Source organism: Suricata suricatta, chromosome 7 (genome assembly GCF_006229205.1).
Source record: "Suricata suricatta isolate VVHF042 chromosome 7, meerkat_22Aug2017_6uvM2_HiC, whole genome shotgun sequence".
Taxonomy (NCBI): domain Eukaryota; kingdom Metazoa; phylum Chordata; class Mammalia; order Carnivora; family Herpestidae; genus Suricata; species Suricata suricatta.
The window spans coordinates 144,215,920-144,235,713 of NC_043706.1; the positions used below are offsets into that span (position 1 = coordinate 144,215,920).

The 19,794-nt window shown below is 57.1% G+C and overlaps 1 protein-coding gene across 1 annotated transcript in view; it reads left to right on the forward strand.

Annotated features, from left to right (window-relative positions):
* Positions 1-7,147, forward strand: part of SMOC2 (SPARC related modular calcium binding 2) — a 101,999-nt gene extending 94,852 nt beyond the window's left edge. Inside the window, exons 14-16 of the mRNA XM_029943275.1 lie at positions 57-331; positions 3,253-3,290; positions 5,732-7,147. Coding sequence (XP_029799135.1) covers positions 57-331; positions 3,253-3,290; positions 5,732-5,749 — 331 coding nt within the window. The 3' untranslated portion in view covers positions 5,750-7,147. The remainder of the gene's footprint in view (positions 1-56; positions 332-3,252; positions 3,291-5,731) is intronic.
* The last annotated feature ends 12,647 nt before the right edge of the window (positions 7,148-19,794 follow it).

Here is a 19,794-nt window from a genome sequence, read left to right on the forward strand (position 1 = left end):
GTGCGCGGGAGGGGCTGCCGCGGCCGCGGGCCCTGACGCCCTCTGTGCTCTCGCAGGCTCTCGGAACCCGACCCCAGCCACACGCTGGAGGAGAGGGTGGTGCACTGGTACTTCCGGCTGCTGGACAGGAACTCCAGCGGGGACATCGGCAAAAAGGAGATCAAGCCCTTCAAGAGGTTCCTTCGGAAAAAGTCAAAGCCCAAGAAGTGCGTGAAGAGGTTTGTGGAGTACTGCGACGTGAATAACGACAAGTCCATCTCGGCGCCGGAGCTGATGGGCTGCCTGGGGGTCACGGAGGACGAGGGCAGAGCCGGCGCGCGGAAGCACCCCGGTGAGAGCCTCCCCGCCCCGCGCCCCCTCCTAGAGGCCTAGACTGTCCTCGGGTGCCCAGCACCGAGTCAGACCGTCGCGGCTGCCCCGGGCCGGGCCACGCTTTCTGTCAGGCCCTTAACCCACCGCAGCCGGCCCACAACCTCGGACGGCGTTGGTGTGAAAACCAAAACTGCCACCTCGGGGCCTTTGCACCCCCACAGCCCCCACCCCGTGCTCCTTTGGCCTCAGGGTCCTCTCTGTGCTTCTCCGCTGCTGCGTGTGACTTCTTGGACCAGGACAGCCGCCCTCGCTGTGACCCTCACCTTTTCTTCGACTTCGGTCCCCTCATGTGGTTTCAGACAGAAATCCCAGCAGCCGGGGCCTCTCAGAGGCCTTCAGGGCCCGTCCCGGGAGCCGGTGGGCAGCACAAATGCTCTCGCCTGGCCGCGGAGCCTCGGGTGCTCTGGTTGAGGAGCCCTATGGACGCCTCAGAGGGAGTGATGTCCGGGGTCGGGATGGAACGGGAGAGGGGCGTGGTGCCCTGGGGACACTGTCGCGCCTCGGGGCTCTCGGTGTCCAAGGGCCCAGAGTTAACCCAGACCTGGCCAGAGAGCGGTGGCCTGGCAGGAGCTGGCGCTGCCTGACGGCCGAGGACAGTGCCACCGGGCAAACCCGAGTGACCGTGAGGCACAGCTGCCCCTCGAGGACACCGTCGTCCCCCCTTCCAGAGAGCCTCACCTGGAGGACTCGGCGCGGAGGGAGTCAGCCCTCCGAGTTCACGTTCCTGGTTGGTGACAAATCCCACCTCCCTGCAAACACGAGTATGGGCCTTTGGGGCTGGGCGAGCGCCTTGTCAACTAAATATCGCGTTGTTTGAGAACATCGTGTATTAATAGAGAATTTGAAGTGTAATAAGGGAGGAGACAGCTGCCACGGAGAGACAGTCTGTGACATGTGGTCCCAAGAGGAGGGGACACAGCATGCACGCAGGGCCACACGGGGACCACGGTCAGCGGGGGGCAGAGGGAACGGTGGAGACGTGGACACAGAATTCCATGGAGGTTTCCATGGGGAGGAGCGGCTGAGGCAGGACAGCAGGCTCCGGACGGGCAGGTGTGCGTGGCTGCAGGGGCTCCGGGGGGTCAGAGCTGCCCACGTGGTCAGGACCTGCCCCAGGGTGGTCAGTGGGGACCGGAGGTCAGGACCTGCCCCGGGGTGGCCAGTGGGGACCAGATGTCGGGACCTGCCCCGGGGGGTCAGTGGGGACCAGATGTCGGGACCTGCCCCAGGTGGTCTCAGGGTGGGGGGCTCTATTTGACACCATCATCCTCTACTAGAAAGTCCTGTGACTGCAGAAGGGAGTTCCATCCCTCCGTGACCTCACGTGACCGATGCTCCTGATGTTGACAGTTGTATTAGCAACCAGAAGAGAGCTGATGAACCCCCTCCAAAAACGCCAGCTAAAATGTGGTGAAAGTGGCAGTTTGGTCAAAAATGAGCGTTGGGGATTTAGAGTCATAATTAGCTGATTTTACAACTCTTATTTTCCCTCAAGAATTTCTCTTTCTCCCTACTGTTTTCATTTTTGGTCTTATCATCAGCTCCTTCTTGCCGGCGCGTGTAATTTGAAATAACTTTGGGAAGCCAGGAAACGCACAATATCCAGGAGGGGTTAGTGTGGCCGTTCTAAAGTGTGCAAACTCTTCCCAGGATCTACTGTTTCTTAGTTTTCGCTCACTACTTAACAACACGTGCTTTATTCTAACAAATATCAGAACTAAATAAAAAACAGTTACCGCACGACTTTTTTCCTCTGACGTAATGAGACCCAGATCTCTCCTCGTACTGTCCGTTGGCGCTGGGCACACAGACACGCACCTGCCGTGGCATCTCCCTGCACAATGCGTGCAGGCACCTGCCCTTCCTTATTCTAGGAACTTACGTGACGTTTTTCATTTACATTATTTCAACTAAAATGTATTATCGGAAACTTCAGTCTAGGTTTTCACTATTACCTAAAGAAAACAAAAAAGAAAAAAATTAACTGAACCTATTGATCAATGATAAAACCAAGAAAGGAAATATTTCTGAAGATTTCAGGAAAAACACTCACAAAACATTACCTCATCCCTCATCCCTCATGATTCTCCAAAATGACCATTACACAGAAACTCAGCAATTAAGAAAGACTCATTTTTGACCAGATGAGCTCTTCCCACCAAACTGCCATGCTGGCCGCGCCCCTTCCCAGGAAGGAACCACCGTTCCGGGTCACCGGACACCAGTGGCGGGCGCCCCGGGCAGGCTCTGAGCGTCGTGCCCGCTGGGCGCCGGGGCAGCAGGCCACTCTCTGTTGTAGGCTCCTGGGTTTAGTGACCCAGGGGACTTTGCTCCCTGGGGAGCCGGGCCCCTGGAGGATGCGGACCTGCCCGTGGGGCTGAGCCTCCCGCCTGCTCCCCCAGCCCCGGCCACGTCGAGAGACCACAGGACAAACTCTGTGCATCTCGCTTGTGTCTCCCTCCACCTCCCGTTTCCCTCGAGGATTTGGAAAACTTGCTTTGAGCCAAACATGCTAGTTTGCTGTGATTTAAATATAAAGCCAAGAGGGGTCAGGGAGCGGCATCCCGTGCTGCCTGGGGCCCCTTCCCTGGAGAGTGCAAGAGAGGGAGAAAGGTCCCCAGTTCACAGACACGGCTTTGGAGGTGTTGGTAAAACGAAACCGTCTCCTCCGGGCGGGCTGGAGCCTTTGGATGCAGAAAATGTGCGCGTCGGCACGCATCTGAGCTGCCGCTTAGAACCGGACCGTCTCCTCCTGGACGTATTTCCTCAAGTAAAAAGTGTGTCCCTTGATCCCTCCCCTTCCTGAAAACTTACATCCAAACTTTCCCTAAATGAAGAGTATTTGGCTTTTATAGTGTCTTTTTGTTTGTCTCCCTGTAGCCCCTGGAGGGAGCGCTGGAAATCCTCCTAACAGACAGGTAAGCGTCCTTGTCCGTGACCTCACGGCACGATTTGTCTGTCCATTATGGGCGGTGACCATCCCGGGCCCTGGGGACTTGGGAAGTAAACACCTTCCCAAAGCCGGAGAGGCAGTGCCGTACGCACACCCCAGTGAGACCACCGAACCTGCAAATCCATCTGAACCCTCTTCTTGTTCGATCATCAACTTAAAGATTTGTCTTAATATTTTTTTACTATACCAAATTTCATTATGTTAGTTTTAGAAAAAAAAATTGGCTCCTGTTGTGTTGTGGATTTTTTTTTTTAATAACTGTCCATGGATTTGCAATTTATTTCTTACCAATTTGTTAAGGAGATCACAGGGACAGGAGCCGGTCTGGGCCTTCAGGTGGACCTTTTCTTTCCATCTGAGGATCTCAGTGAGACAAGTCTTCTGCTCCGCAAGGGACACCCAGTCTCCCGCTGTGTGTGTTTAGAAACATGCTTCTGTGCTTCTGAATTCTGCATCTTCACATTGCGGTTAAGGGAGATAATTGTGCGATCCTCCAGCATCCTGTGCCACACCCATCCAAAGTTTGTCTAGAGTGTTCTCCAGAGGGCAAACATGAGTGGATGCGTTCCTCTCCCCCTCAAAGCCAAGGCAAAAGTCCTCCCTCCTTCGGACCCCTGGCCTGCTCATGAAGTCACCTGGTTGCCGGTGGGCACTTCACAAGGCACGCCCTGCGTCTGGCGTGGACACGAATGCACACCTGAGGTGTAACTGGACACCGTTGTGTTTGGAAGCACATGTCATAGGGTGTCCTTTGTCTAGCGAGCGTGGGTGATTTTAACTTCTTAAATCCTGCCGGAAGTCACTTCCGCGCCGGAGCAGGGCCATCTGAAAGCGGTGCCCGCAGGGAGACAAGAGCGCGGCGCTGGCATTACCAGGGTGACGGTGGCCGCGGGCACTGCTCTCGGCGGCCAGCAGGCTCAGCTGTCTCCCAGAGGGAAGCCAGAGCCGCGGCTCCTCTCCGGCGAGGGTGTGCGGACGGGGCACGGGCTGCCGGCACACCGCGGGATCGCGTCCCGGTGTGAACCAGCCGCGCTGCACGTGATGAGGAAATGCGGAGCCGCACGGGTCCTTTGGGGAATAAAATGCTCTGAGCACCGAAATCTTTCACTATCTGAAAAACCACTGACAAGAAACGATAGAGGGAGCCAGGAGCCCGGCACGAACTCCAAGAGCGAGATTTCGTGATTTCCTCTCGTTTCTGGCAGGATTCACACCCGCCGAGCAGGGCTCGCAGGCCGCGGTGGAGGGAGGCGGCCCGTCCGCGCCGGCTCTTCTGCCACTTCCGCGACTGGGGAGACTCGCTGATGGTTTGTCTTCACCCTCAACGAATTACAACAAAACGTCCCAGGAGCTCAGACGCAGGAGGCACGCTCTTCTGTCTCCTAACCGCCTCCCCGTGTGTTTATCGGGACGAGAGCCGGCCCCGAAGCCTCCTAAATGTTTATGTTTGGTTATTTTAAATAACCAAGCAGGAGCATGGATCAATTTATACTAGTGGGCCTTGGAACACTTGGAGAAACGAACCTCGAAGACTGTACGCTTTTCCTGTTCATTCCAAACGACTTTTAACTGGCCGTCGGCGTGCAGGATGGCAGTTTAGGAAGTTGCATTTCAAGTTGCATTTCTTATCGAGAGATAAGCTAGTACGTGGAAAGGATAAACAAAAACCAATGATGCCTTTATCAAATTTGAAGCATGAATTAGATTATTAAAATTGTTGGGGCGCCTGGGGGGCTCAGTCGATTAAGCTTCCGGCTTCGGCTCAGGTCACGATCTCGCAGTTCGTGAGTTCCAGCCCCGCGTCGGGCTCTGTGCTGACCGCTCGGAGCCTGGAGCTGCCTCAGATTCTGTGTCTCCCTCTCTCTCTGCCCCTCCCCCACTCACACTCAGTCTCTCTCTCAAAAAATAAATGTTAAATAAAAATTAAGAAGTTATTTTGTGTAGTAAGTGAAGATGATGGGAGACTGTGCAGACAGTCTGTTGAATCTACTTAAATCTACTTAAAATATGGGTGCAAATGCTAGTTTTCTCAGCCAGTATGTCTCTCCTGATGTCCCTGTCACCGGAAGGGAGGAAGGGTTGGCAGTTCATGTTTGCCTTGTGTTTTTATTAACCTTACGCCCAAAGTGACCCAACCAGCCCCCCTGCTTCTCGCACCCATTTAAAAATACGATACCATGGCATACAATAAAACTCAATACAAAAACCTATTATTAATAAATAATGATCAATTCTGGGGAAAAGACTAAACTAAACTAAAAATAAAGTGAGTCTGACCCCTAAAAAAAGAAATACTGCTTTTTCCCTGTTGCCAGTGGGCAGGTTAATGCCGTCCTAGGAGGCGGCGTTCTCCTCGCTGCGGAGGGATGGAAACCTCCTAACAATGTACCCTTTCCTTTTTTCCAGCCACGGAAGCAAGGGTAGCGGCTGTGCCCTCCGAGGCGGTTCCGGACGTGTGGGAGGCTCCCTCACCAAGACGCAATTAAAAACAAAAACGGAAACACATAGTATTTGCACTTTGTACTTTAAATGTAAATTCACTCTGTAGAAAGGAGATATTTAAGCAGACTGCTTTGATCTGTGAAATGGAAGGGCAGGCTTCAGAAAACTAATCACATACAATGTATGTGCCCTCTGTTGACCTTGGAAACCTGTACTTGGTAGAGATGTCTTTTGAGTGGCCTTAAGCTTAATTTCTTTATCCTGCACCTGTTGACTTAGTAGAGCTGTTAGTGGCCCCAACCCCCTGCCTTCCCCCCTGCGCGGGCCGCCGCCCCCCGCCAAGCCCCGCCGGCTTCCTCTGGGTCCGCGTCGGAAGCTTCCGAGGAAGTGCGCGGTCCTCTGCCGTCCTCCCCTGCCGCGCACGAGCGCGTGGGCTCCCTCGTCCCGGGGTTCGGTGTGGGTTGTTGTGCGGTGCTCTCCCCGTGCGCTCTGTGGCCGCCGCAGCCACGCGCTCGGCCCCGTGGCCACCGAAGGAAAGGCCACTTCCAGCCTGTCTCTGACAGGCTGCTTTTCCTTCTGGAGCGTTCTCGGGCTCAGATTAACCTCACAGGGAAGTGCTGGAGCCTCCCCCTGCCGTCCGGAGGCAGCGAGAAGCCCAGCGCTCAGAGACGCGGGCTTGGTCCTGGCGTGCCCGCTGGCGCCGGCCTGCCCCGCCGCTGCCCACTGCAGGCTGGTCCTCCCTGGGCCCTCCTGGGGGCTGAGACAGCCGCCTGAACAAATTGGGGGCGCCCTCTGCAGAGACGGCTCAGCCGGCATTCGCAGAAGCCGGGACGCTGGTCCTGGCAGGTCCCTGCCTCCGCCGCATTTTGTTCTGATGCGTCAGGGGCACAAGGATGTGCCCATAGGAGATCCACCCCAGTGGCCCTTGTGAGAGCAGGTCAGGAGAGGGACGCCCACGCTGAGCCGCGGAGCCGGCCGGGTGCAACGGCGGGCACCCAGAGCTGGGCCCCGACGCCGGCGCGCGCCCGCTGGCTGGACAGGGCTGCGTGGAGGCCGGTCCGAGGGCCGTGGGTGCCAGCTTGTGAGCTGTTTCAGCTCCAGCTTTTGGTTGGAAAAATAATCTTCATGGCCCCAAATCCCCAGCGCATGCCATGTAAACTGATCTCCGTGCCTGTGCATGAAGATATTTTATGAGGCTTCTTACTTATTTAAACTATATGAAAGTAAAACCCCAAACTTTGGAGCCACAAAACCAGCTTTGGTGTCTGTCACGCTGTTTAAGAAATAGTTATGATCCTAAATTGATGGGATAATCTTTTATATTTCTGAACTTTGGATTTAATCATTTTTCTTAGATTCAAATAAAGTATGCTTTCAGAACTCTGCTTGTAGTGTTTTCTTTTCAGCAAAATACAACCCTTTAGAATTGCTCAGTCCCAACAGTGCCTGCCGTCCAGGGGCAGAGGCGACAGTTCTTGGCCGAGCAGATGACCCCAGCCGGGCCCCTGCGGCCGTGTGACCCCGGACATGCCACTCAAACTTGGTGTGCTTCGGTCTCCTGCTCTGTAAAGCAGGGCCAGTGGCCCTACGCGCCCCCGGAGGAGGGGTACGAGAGGTTGTTCGGGGCCTGGCACCAAGGACGTGGCGTTCGACCCTGTCCCGGGGAGCAGTCGCCCGCGCTCAGTACTGACCGAGCTCTGCGGAGCGGCCCGCACGCCGCCAGATGCCAGGGCAGACGACACAAGGAGCAGAGAAGGGTCGTCTATTGATTGAAGCGATTGCTCTTCGCCAAGTCCCACACTCCCCGCCCCCCCCAGCGCCCGCTGCCGTCCGGGCCAGGCCCTTGGATTCCGCCCCGAGCGGATCCCGCAGCTTCCACGGCCCTCTCCTCCCTCCTGGCAAATCCTCTCTTGGTCATTTTTTCTCTACTCAGAAAAGAGTGGTCTTTGTAAAACTCAATCTTAGCAAGTCGTTTGTGCAGAAAGGGAGCTAGGAGAACACAGCTGCCAGGAAATGCTCGTGGATGGGGTGGGGCCTGGAGCGGTTTCCGGAGCAGGGAGGAGGGGAGGAGGCATTCAGGGAGCTGGAAGAGCCCGAGGAAAGGCCGGCGAGCAGGAGAGTCAAGGTGGGTCCGGGAGGCGGTGAGCCAGCCTGTGTGGGCTGCCGCAGATGGTTCTCATCACCAAGCATTAAGATTTCAAATCTAAAACAGAGGTCTCTTTGCTTCACATACCTGGTGCGGCTGTTTTTAGTGATGGACACCTCCCTCTCCAACCCTGCTCAGGTTTGAAAAGCGTCTCCTGCATCCTTGTCAAGAACTTCCAAATTAGCGATTGTTTAGAAGTGAACTGACCAACTCTTGAAGCCCATGAATGTCACCCCTGGGATTTTTTTAAGTTATCCAGGCGAAAGCTTTGTTTGAATCAATGTGCAGAAATGACCGATAGAATCATACGTGCCAAGACCTCATGTAAATATCAGAGCTGCCCCAGAAAGTGAGAATGCATGCAGCTGAAAGTTCAGGGCCTTATGGTGACGCTGGTGGAGGTGCTGACGCTGGTGGAGGTGGTGACGGTGATGGTGGTGGTGATGGTGATGCTGGTGGAGGTGATGGTGGTGGTGGTGGTGGTGATGATGGTGGTGGTGATGGTGATGATGATGGTGATGATGATGGTGATGGTGATGATGGTGGTGATGATGGTGATGCTGGTGGTGATGGTGGTGATGAGGGTGATGGTGGTGATGCTGGTGGAGGTGGTGATGGTGGTGATGGTGATGGTGGAGGTGGTGATGGTGATGGTGGTGATGGTGATGGTGATGGTGATGGTGATGAGGGTGATGGTGGTGATGGTGGTGATGAGGGTGGTGATGATGGTGATGTAGGTGATGGTGATGGTGGTGATGATGGTGGTGATGATGGTGATGCTGGTGGAGTTGGTGACGGTGATGGTGGTGGTGATGGTGATGCAGGTGATGGTGATGGTGGTGGTGATGGTGATGCTGGTGGAGGTGGTGATGGTGGTGATGGTGATGCTGGTGGAGGTGGTGATGTTGGTGATGGTGATAGTGTTGTTGGTGATGCTGGTGATGCTGGCGGTGATGATGAGGCAGTAGTGATGTTGGTGATGCTGATGGTGATGGTGAGGGCGTGGTGATGTTTGTGATGGTGATGGCGTTGGTGGTGATGATAATGGTTATGATAAAGGTGATAATGGTGGGGAGGATGATGATTTTCTTCTGAATCATGCAATACTAACTACATAGACCAAAATTATAAAAAGCATTTTTGGATAGTTATTTAGCCATTTTTGCTGTGTCCGCTTACAGAGTTACGCTAGCCCTCTCTCACTGAAGTGCGTGGACAAGGTGCCCCACCACTCCGTGGCCTGGAGCAGCCCTTGTATGTTCGTGTTCGTGTTTTCCACTTCGGCCGTGTGTGTCCGCGGCAGCCACAGGCGTAGTGAGGGCTCAGACCGTGCGCCAAAGCCAGGGCACTGAAGGCCCCCCCTTGCTGACAGTGTGGCCTGTTGGGTATAAAGCCGCCATTCGGGTGGTGGCGTTATGCCCTTAAACTTACGTGTCAGGACTGTTTGGTACCCGGTGGTTCTGAAGGTCCCTCTTACAGAAGCGTCAGGGACGGGGGACATGAGTCTGAGCCTCGAACAACCCATAACAGGGCAGCGATGGCGGGCCATTCCTACAGAGGGAACGCCCTGACGTTGGAGATGCGGGGACTTTCTCTTTGGGAATTGATTTCATTGATAAGAAAAGAAGAGCAGAAAGCCAGCTCACGGTGACGTAAGAGCAGGCCGGCCCCAGACAGGCCCGGGGTCTCAGAGCGAGGCTTTCCCGGAGGCCCCGCATCTTCACGTGGGCCTCCGGACACGGGACGCGACACAGGGTGCCGGGCACGGGCAGAGGCACCTGCCTGCTGAGAGTGGCACGTCCGATGCCCTGCGGCCCGCCGGGGCCCGTCCAGTGGGCTTCCTGCCCCCGACCTCTCTCCCTTGCGTTCCAAGCTTCACATCTTAACCGCACATTTGCCGCAGGGACGGGGGGAGGCGGGCCGGGCCGGCCGAGGGGGGGCGGGCAGCGGTGTCCACCCCAGCCGCCCTCGGACGTCTCCTGGGACACGCGTGACGACTTTTATTCTGTCTTTCATGCTTTATGTGGAACAAATACCTTCTTTTGTGCCCGTTTTCTCTGGACGTCTGGAGGTTAAGAACTGCCTCCTCGCACAACGCTCTCCACGTCGTCAGTCACGGCGGTTATTCCTTCCCCAGGCTGAACCACCTCACCCTTTTCTCATTTCTGGAACTTGCCGTTTCTGTGGGTGTTTTCCTGGTTGCTTGCGGGGTGTCGGTGGCCCGTGGGGGCACTGAGAATCCGTTACCAGTGGGACGTGACATGACTCCGCCGCCCGTGACTCCTTCCTTCACGTCTGAGAGTCCGCGCCAGGGTTTCTGCAGGGGACGACTTCCCAAACCACAGCTCAGACCTGCCGCCAGCGCCTCCTGCCGCCGAGCGAGCCCACGACCGGCCGCCAACAGAACAAACCAAACAAAACTTCGTTTTACCAACGCACTGTCTGTGCTTCCGCGCCCGCAGCAGTCGGTGCCTCCTTCGTGATGAACCCGTGTATTTTCTTCTCAACAGGCTTGTTTTCACTTAGTCAGGTGTATCTCTTCGTGAACATAAATTTTTTCTTTTGATTTTTCTGTTTCTCATATTTTTACTGCGACATACAAATGTCATTTGATGAATTTGCAGCAGGCATGCTAGTTTTCATGTTCTTTTCTCTTTCATGCTTGAAAAAACTGCAGAACGGACCTTCTGATTAAATGCTAAACAGGCCCATGTTTTGCAGAGGCTGCTGCTTCGGAGAACGGGGCCCCGGGCTGCCCCGGCTTGATGATGAAACGCACGTTGAGTATTAAAAGCAAAACCATTGATGTAAATAAAACTTGGGAAGGAGGCGCATTTCACAAGACCAGATGGCTACCTCGAGGGCGCTGACAAGGCCTGCAGGTCGACTCTGGCGGCGAACCGAAGCGTGCTCATTGGATTAGGTAGTGCTGGCGTTTCCATCAATTAAAGCAGGGTTTCCCTTCAGAGACAAGCTCACAGGGCTGACCCGGAGGTGGACCCCAATCGCACGACCTCCGGGCACCTCTTCCAGTTGCCTTCCGAGGGCTCGCCCCCAGCCTTCCCGGGGCGTGCTCCCAGCACAGTCTAGGACCGCCCAGGCTTCGCTCACGTTCGGGGGTGCTCGTGAACAAGTGGGCCGTTCCCAGGGAGAAGGCCGTGGAAGCCGTGTGCAAGCCGTCCCGCACACGGACAGTGACCTGGGGAAGGCAGTGCGTGACCCTGCCGAGCGCTCCGTTAGTCTGTGACTCTGGGCGGCACGGTGAGTCTGGGCCTCAGACCCGCCTGGACACGGAGAACATCCATGTCTGTCTCAGGGGATTGCAGAAGGCCGGGTCCCAGTGAGGAGGTCAAGGTTCTCCTGGCTTCTGACGGCCTCCAGCACCCCGGGCCTCCCTGTTTGCAGGGACCCCCCCCTGAGGACCCCGTGTCTGGCTCCGCACTGTCTCCCCACACACGGCGCCCGTGCCATCCAGGCTCGCCCACCACCCAGCGCCAGCTCCCTGTGGTTCTGCAGGGAGCCGTTCCTCCTCGTGGAAGCCACCCTCCTGAGACACCGTGGAGACTCCATCCTTCCAGACTGTTCTCCCGCTGCGCCTGGATCCGTGCACCTGCCGCCACCATCCCCGGACGCGCTCCTTCAGGCCCCTGAACACACACCCCCGGGTCCAGTCCGCCACCAGCCTCTCGCTGCCTCAGCTCTGTGCCCTGCGCAGGGTACTGTCTAGGGCTGGTCCTTAGAAGTGCCCTTTTGCAAAAGTCCTCAGCTCTTTGTCCGCATTCTCTGGGCCCTTCGTGGGGCAGAACGCCGGCACCGAGTCAACCCAGGCTCCCAGGCCCTCTGCTTTGCACCAAACAGTGGGGCTCTGCTGGAGGAAAATACAGAATTCTGCCAACTCCAGTCTCCGTTGAAAAATCCTGGGCTGCTCTGCCTTGCTCCGTCTCCCTCTCACTCTAGGATGGTGCCACATCTTCCTCTGCGTCCCCGGCCACTCCCTCAGGTCTCCGCTCTTTCCCTGGCTCCCGTCCCCACCCGGCACACTGTCAGCTGCTCACCCTGTCACTTCGGGGCTGCAGGCACCACCGTGTCTGTCACACAAGTGTGTGGGACCCCGTCCTTCCCCTGGGTCCCCGCGGTTCGGTGGACGGGGTGTGCCTTCTCCTCTTAGAGGACGATGCCCTCTGCGCCCCCATGTCCCCTCCCTCCACCGACACTGGCGACTCTCAGCTTCCCTCCTCTGTGCCTGCTGTCCCGTCACCCGGTGAAGCACTTAGCGCTTCCACGTATGGACTTTGAGGGGACACAGGTCAGTCCATAGCTTCTCCATATGGACCGTGTGGAGTTAGCTCGTTGAGGTGTGAGGAGTAACCGGTGACCCGGGAGGGTCAGGTGAGACCCTGGGTAAAGACTGCGGACAAGGGATACAGCGGCAAAGGAGGAGGTGACACGCTAGGTGGCACCAACAGACGGTAGGGACAGGCAGGCACGTGGAGGGGACAGACGAGCCCAGGCAGCTTGGGGCGGGATGTGTGGAGGGAGTGCCTTGGGCTTCCTGGAACCTTACACCCCCCCCCCCCGGAGTGTGCCTCGGACCGTGGCCGGCCCGGTGCGGACACACGGGTCACATGAAGGCCGGCTCCCGGCCCCGAGGGCGCACATGAGGGCCGGGCACCAGGCAATGAGACCGTAACGGAGAAACCGGCTTACATTTCCAGATGAGCCATGGATTTCAGCGGAATGAGGGAATCTGAACTACAACAGACGTGGATTTCTCTTTGTAAATTTTATATATTAAGACTTTAAACAAAGCTTAATCCATAACATTTTTTAACATTTTACTCTCTATAACAATAGACCCTTTGAAGATTTGGCTGATAAAGTACATTTATTTATTTATGTAGCAAATACATTGACAGTGAAAGAAATAGCAAGTGTTCACTTTTCTTTTCCGTGGGCAGTAGCTAAAGAATACAAATGAGGTAGAAGCAAGTATTTCTCCAAATAAAAGCAGAAGTTTCTGCGTAGCTCACTTGTGTCCCAGAGCTGCCGTCAGGGGACGTCACAGTGCCCTCGGCACCGAGCCCCGGAGCCGCTGGGCCAGACGGCACGGTGGCGGTGATGCACATCCTCTCTGCCGACACCGAGCCCACCGGCACCCCGGCTCCCGGGAGCTCCACGCCCTTCCGGAGCCCGGCTCTGAGGGCCTGAACCTCCCGCGTCTGCGAACAGCAGGCTCCACCTTGGGGGAAGCTCTCCGCGTCGGGGCTGCGTGGACGCCACGTGCCTCACCGTCCTGCTGGGGTCCACAGACCCGCCCGTCCCCGGTGCCGTGGGAAGGCGTGGCCTTCATGTCTCTGCGGGTCTGACTCCCTGCGCTCCCTCTGGACCCGGTAATCAGGGTCGGGCTCTCCCGTCCTCACGGTTCCAGGAAGCCTCCCTCAATCTCAGCCCGTTGGGTTTCAATAACATCTCTAACTAGAAACAACCAACTGAGCGCACGGCCGAAGGCAAGCACGAGTCACCCCAGAGCACAGTACTCTGAGGCTTGGATCACAAGCTGCCCAGGATTATGGGATCACAAGCGAAAGTGGTTAGAAGACAATGAGTTCCACATGTCTCTGCTCTGGAACTCTCTAAAGCATGCAGATGTGGACCGAGGCGCACGACAGCTGTGATTGTTTTCATCGTAACTCCGTTTTTGGTTAACATCAATCATGCACGCACAACGTGAGGCACACGGCTTGAATTATCACATGAGCATCAATACATATTCTTCCTGGGTCTGTTTTCATGCTTAAACGCTCTCCTAAAACCTCATGTCCGCTGAAGACCCAGAGGTGAAACCGTGTGGCCCCCGTGTCGCCTGGAGACTTCGCCGAAGCGTTTCAGCGGGAGGGACACACAGGGCTGAGCCACCGGCCGGCTGGTGGAGAGCAGCGCTCACGAAAACGCTCCGGTTCCCGCCGGCTTTCCTCCAGGACGCTAGACGCTGGCGTGCAGGACCCCCATCAAGTGGCCAGAGTCAAGGTTACAGTTAGCCTCTTCTACACGGATGCAAAGAACCAGCGACGGGGAGGGTTTATCAGTAGTTTTCTGTTCTTGTGTTGCACGGGCATCCGCCCGTACGGAGTCCTGGGTCTGTGGGGACGTCACGCCAGGGTTGGCACGAACGCATCCGAGCGCGGTGCGCCATGATGTGAAGTCAAAGTCTGCGTCCGTCGCCAGCGTGCGGCGAGATGGCAGGGAGAGGACGGCCGGGAGGGTCCGAGTGTGTTTGGAGGGTGGGACACTGTCAGCTGGTGGCCTCACGCCGCACTCCCCAGGGTCACCTGCCGCTTGACCTTCACGTACACGGCAGGGAATCCATGTCTGGCCCTAAACTTCTGGTTCCATCCTTGTCCTGCTGCCTGGGGCTCCTCTGTGTTTTCATGTGACGTTATTCCATGTTTCAAAGAGAGTGTTTCTGTTGACGCGGCAGTGGTGACGGGCTCCCATGGGGCAGTGGGGCAGCGGCTGCGGATGGACGCCAGGGGCCCGGGACCCCGGCCCACCGCGGAGCAGGGCTGGTTCCCACAGACGCACACAGCTCTGGACAGCAAGTGCGGACCTCCGTGCTCTGCCAGGGGGGCGTCCCCCACTAGAGGCAGGGCTTGGAGGCCCGGGGGACCCTGAAGCCATGAAGGACGGGGGTGAGGTGAACACATGCACAGGTTCCTCAACACGGAGCAGGGCGATTCCGAGAAGCATTTCACAGGATCCTCCGGGGCCTCCCTCCCTTGCCCGTGCTGCGTCCCCCACGTCCGCACTGGGGTTGCTCCTTGGGGCAGACCCTGTGCCCCTGTGTCCTGTTCCTCCTTCCGCACCGGACGAAGGTGGCTGTATGTGCCGCATGCGTGGGTCCCTCCAGCAGCGTCACGTCGGGCGTCTGTTGTGACACAGGATGCATCGTGGTGCTCAGTGCAGGCGGGGGGGATGCACAGAGTGTTAGGAGTTTACACCCGAGGCTGGGGCCCTCGAGTTGTGCACAGCAGGCCCCTGGCCCCGGGCAGCTGAGCCCGAGCCCCAGCACCCCAGGCCCGCGGGCAGCGGCGGGCACAGCAAGGCGGCCTCTGGGCCGAGAGCCACGGTGACCCCTTTGGTGAAGGCTTTCACCCGTTTCCTGCTCTTTGTGTTAGAGTCGCTCAGGGCCACGGGGCCCGGAGGGGGAGTGTGCACCACAGCTGCAGATCCAGGGGCACTGAGCAGACTTCCTTCCTCCTCCAGGCAGCTCAGGCTTTTCTCTGACAGCCTTCACCTGATTGGATGAGGCCCATCCACATTACGGAGGGCTATCTACTTTATCACAGCCTACCCAGTTAAATGTAATTCTATCTACAAAGCAGAGAAACTTCACATCAACATCATTGACGTCATATATGAAGGCCCCATAAAGAAGCCGAAAGATTGGAATTGTCAAAGAGATCCCATTTTGGTTTCAAAAAAAATTTTTTTAATGTTAATTTATTTTTGAGACTGAGAGAGAGAGCACAAGCCAGGCAGGGGCAGAGAGAGAGGGAGACCCAGAATCTGAAACAGGCTCCAAGCTCTGAGCTGTCAGCACAGCCTGACTCGGGGCTCGAACTCATGAACTGTGAAATCATGACCTGAGCTGAAGTCCGATGCCCAACCGACTGAGCCCCCAGGGGCCCGGACAGCCTGTTTTCTACATCTAACTCATTCAGCTTCTCTGGTGAAATATACCCCCCGTGCGGAGTATCAGCACTCATGATAGGACCACAGGATCCTAGGGCTACAGAAGATGGTGATTTGTGTGCATCTGGCCGGGCAACTGAGCCCCAGAAATGCCTCGTGGGTGCCCGAGTTGCGCTTCCCACAGCCCGCAGATGCCTTCTCGAAACGCACATGCCACGGGTCTGGAGAAGGTCATTTTCAGGCTCTGCCACTTGCACAGTATCTTGGGTCGAGATACGGGAGCTCTAGCGGGGGCTGCCGTGAGGGGCTCGCACGGCTGCCGAGTCCCTGAGGACCCCGTGGGTGTCAGCTCGTGGTGGCTCCCTGTGCCCCAGGGGCTCCAGGAGCTGGTCCTGCTGTGCTGCCAAGTTGGCCCTCTGCTGACCTGTCAGACCCCAAATGCCCGGCAGAGTCAGGTGCGCCCCTCGGACCAGATGGGGCCCGTGGCGTTCTCCACCCTGATGTGGGGTGACTGGCCGCCGGCCGACGCGTGGGACACCCTGAGCCCAGGGGCGAGTCTCCGGGCGGCTCCTGGGTGATGACTTCCAGCATTTTCACCGCGCTGCCTCCTCTGGCTCCGAGGGGCTCCTCATCCACAGTGGGGCGCCGGGGTGGGCGTCTCCCAGACCATGAAGCAAAGACGGTGCAGGAGCACAGTAGGAAGGAAGCACGCTCCCCAGGGGTTTCTTCCTCCAGACCCCCTTTAAGGGGGGGGGGCAGTGAGGGCAGGGGGAGGTGGGAAGGGCTTCTGCACACAACAAAAATTAACATACAACTAGGCATTTCCAGGGCACTGACCCTTCTCAGACTCCGCAGTGACCCAGGCTCAGTGCTGTATGCATTTTTCACACGACTCACCCGGCTTGTAAGTTTGACTTATTTGCCCAAGATCTTGGAGTTAGAAGTTGGGGCATCTAGGGCTGAGCCCCAAGTCTTCTTTCTTGAGACCCTATGCATCTGGGCATCCAGGTTAATCTGGGGACAGCAGCCTGGAGTCCCCTGGGTGTCACACGTCTGCAGATGCTTCCGGAGCTCCCGGCCACTCAGACGTGTGCCCCACAACGACAGTTTGCAGTGGAGAGCACCCAGCACCCACAGACCTCCAACAGGAAGCCCCGGCCGCCCTGGGGATCAGAGAAACAAACTCACCAGGTTCTTTATTTGGAGCAAAAATCTCTTTTTTGCAAAAGAGATAAAGAGGAAGACCAAAAGCACCTCTGCCTGTGAGGCAGCTTCACACACACGATTTATTACATTGATTCCTGCTGCTGAGCCCCGTTCTCCCCAGGGAATTCTAATTTAAGGGCGACTGAGAAAGAAGCCTTTCAACTACTTCCAATTTTCTCTCCCTGTACTTGGGAGGAGAAGGGTGACCTGGGTCCCCCAGGGAGGACGGAGAGGCGCCCCCACTGGTCTCCCCCCCAGCCTCTCACTTGGGGAGAACGTCTCCCCTCCTTCAACGTGGACATCCGCAGGACTGAGTCCTACAGAGATGCAGCCCCCACCCCGTCCCTGTGCCTGGACCCTGCCTGTCACCATCCCTGTCCCCAGCCGGGAGGGGCTGCTCACTCAGACAGACGCACACCTGCCTGCAAGGCTGGAGGCCGGCCGGCCCGCTCCTCGCCTCCGGAGCCTCACGGAAAGCTGGAGTTCGATGATTGAATCCTCGGCTATTTATAGAGAATAACATTCGCTCACGTTATAAAGGTCATTTCAAACCTCATGAGTTCAGAGTTGAAATATGTAGGGTTTTGAGCTAATTGTTTTTCTGAACATAAGGTCCTGACTTTGGGAAAACAGTTAGAAGTTCAAAAACTTTCAGACATCAGATAACTATTACAAAGCAATGTTAGATACGTTTTAGCAAGAATAAGACAATTAGAAACATATGAGTCCTAATTTCCTTAAAAACCCACTTGCATTTAAAGACAAAGGGGCAGGGAGATACTGATTAACCAAATGCATTCAAGGACGCACTGAATCAACCTACTTAAAATATGGTGATGACATTTAGGTAGAAAAATAGCGAACATTTTTGCTCAGCTCCATTTAGGCCGTGCAAATAAAGGCATGTTTATTTACTATTTATTTTATTTTTTAAACATTGCTTTATTTTTGAGAGACAGAGAGAGACAGAGCATGAGCAGGGGAGGAGCAGAGAGAGAAACATGGGATCAGAAGCAGCTCCAGGCTCCGAGCTGTCAGCACAGAGCCCGATGCGGGGCTCGAACCCACGAACTGTGAGATCACAACCTGAGCCGAAGTCAGACCCTGAACGGACGGAGCCCCCCAGATGCCGCAGGCGTGTTTAGACAGCTCCTAACCCTCTCCCTGAGCTGTCTGGACGCAACTCGGGCCAAAGTGAGCCACGGAAACATGGCTGGTCGTCTGTCACAGCCTCTGCACCACGTTCCGTGTCTTCAGGCGGAGAAGTTCCCTGAAGGTTCAGCAAGGCCGCGGGCAGCGGTGCCCACGGCCGAGAGACGGCGGGCTCCCCCGGTCCTGACGAGCAGTGTCGCTGGGGGAGACCCGGGGCCCGCTCACGGGCTGCCTCCCTTCTGCCAAAGGCACGCTGTTCTGTCCTCAGTCAGTGGCGGTCCCGTGTAAAACTGCGTCCCAGCGGACAAGACAGACCTCGGACGCAGGAGCGAGGTGCACAAGTCGGAAACGGTGCAAACGGAGCGCAGGTTTAGGAGCAGCGGAAGCTCGAGATGAAGCTGGTGGGCGCAGCGCGGGCGGGAAAACGGGCCGCGAGCTCTTTCCAGCGACCGAAGCGGACGGACGCGGACGGACGCCACCCGGGAACCGCCAGGCCCGCGGCAGGGAGCCCCGGGGGCTCTGGCTCGGGACCCAGGATGAGAAGGCCGGTCGATGCCGCCGTGTGACGCTCGGCTCCCCCCCTTCCGTCCACCCCCCTGTCCAGCACCAGCCCTGAGGGACCTCGAGCCCGCCTCGCCCACCGAGAGAGGTCGTGCTTTCTGGACCCGCGGTGCAAGCACTGCGTGATCCTGCCGTAACCTCTCCTTTAGCCACGAGCGTGACGGGTCATGCTGACTTCGTTTCTAACACAGTGTCGCTGCTGGACCCACACACCAGCCCACGCTTCTAAAACCCGGTCACTCGACCTGGGGGTGCCCGTAAACCAACACAGGTCAGACCACCGGCTACCCCGCGGCCCCACTCACGTTCTGTGGGGGCTCCTGCGAGGCCCACCGGCCAGAAAAGCAGCAAGCCCCTCCCCTCCTCCTTCCTACCCGTCAGCCGGCCCCCCTCGGGGCTCTTTCTGTCTGGGAGAGTTCCTGTCTTCCTTTTCATCCCGGACCTTGGGTGTCTGAGTGGGGTCTGGCTCCAAGGACGATAGAGCAGGGACACCACGGCCCTGACTCTGCGGGGGAGGGGGTGCAGTCAGGTCCCCTGGGGACACTGGTCAGGTGGTTTGTCTGGTGTGGACCCAGCTGGGGTGCCGCCACCAAACCTGTGCTTGTCCTTAGCATCTGGACCGAGAAGCTGTGGTGGCTGCGCCCCTGCGAAGGGGCGTGGGCAGGGTTGCGTAGAGGCGAGTCTTCCGGGTCGTTCCCTGCTGACTCCCCCAGCACGTGGGGGTCTTTATTTATTTACTTTTAGCTTAATTTATTTTCAGAGAGAGAGAGAGAGAGAATCCCAAGCAGGCTCCACACTGTCAGCACAGAGCGCATGTGGGGCTCGAACCCAAAAACTGTGAGATCGTGACCTGAGCCAAGATCAGGAGTCAGATGTCAGACACTTAACCTACTGAGCTGCCCAGGCGACCGGCAAGTGGTGTATTTAAGGGGCTCATTCTTGTTCACCTTTCATCCCGAGGCTTTGTCCCCTCCCCCACCGCCCCCAATCCCACCCCCGCCCACTCTGTCACAGCCGCTGTCAGTGCCGGGCACACCCATGTGTTCACTGTCCTGTGGCCAGCCCCTCACGGTTGTGGCTCCGGCTGTCCCCTCTCTTTGCCTGGCCGTCAGAGCAGCCTCCAGCCTTGTGCCACATCCCTGCTGCATGGAACGGCCACCTCCACTCTCTCCAGGGGGCGGGGGGGGGGACAGAACAGCCGGTGTCCACCCTCTGGGGGGGGCATGGAACAGCTGGCCTCCACTCTCTCCGGGGGGGCGGGGGGGGACGG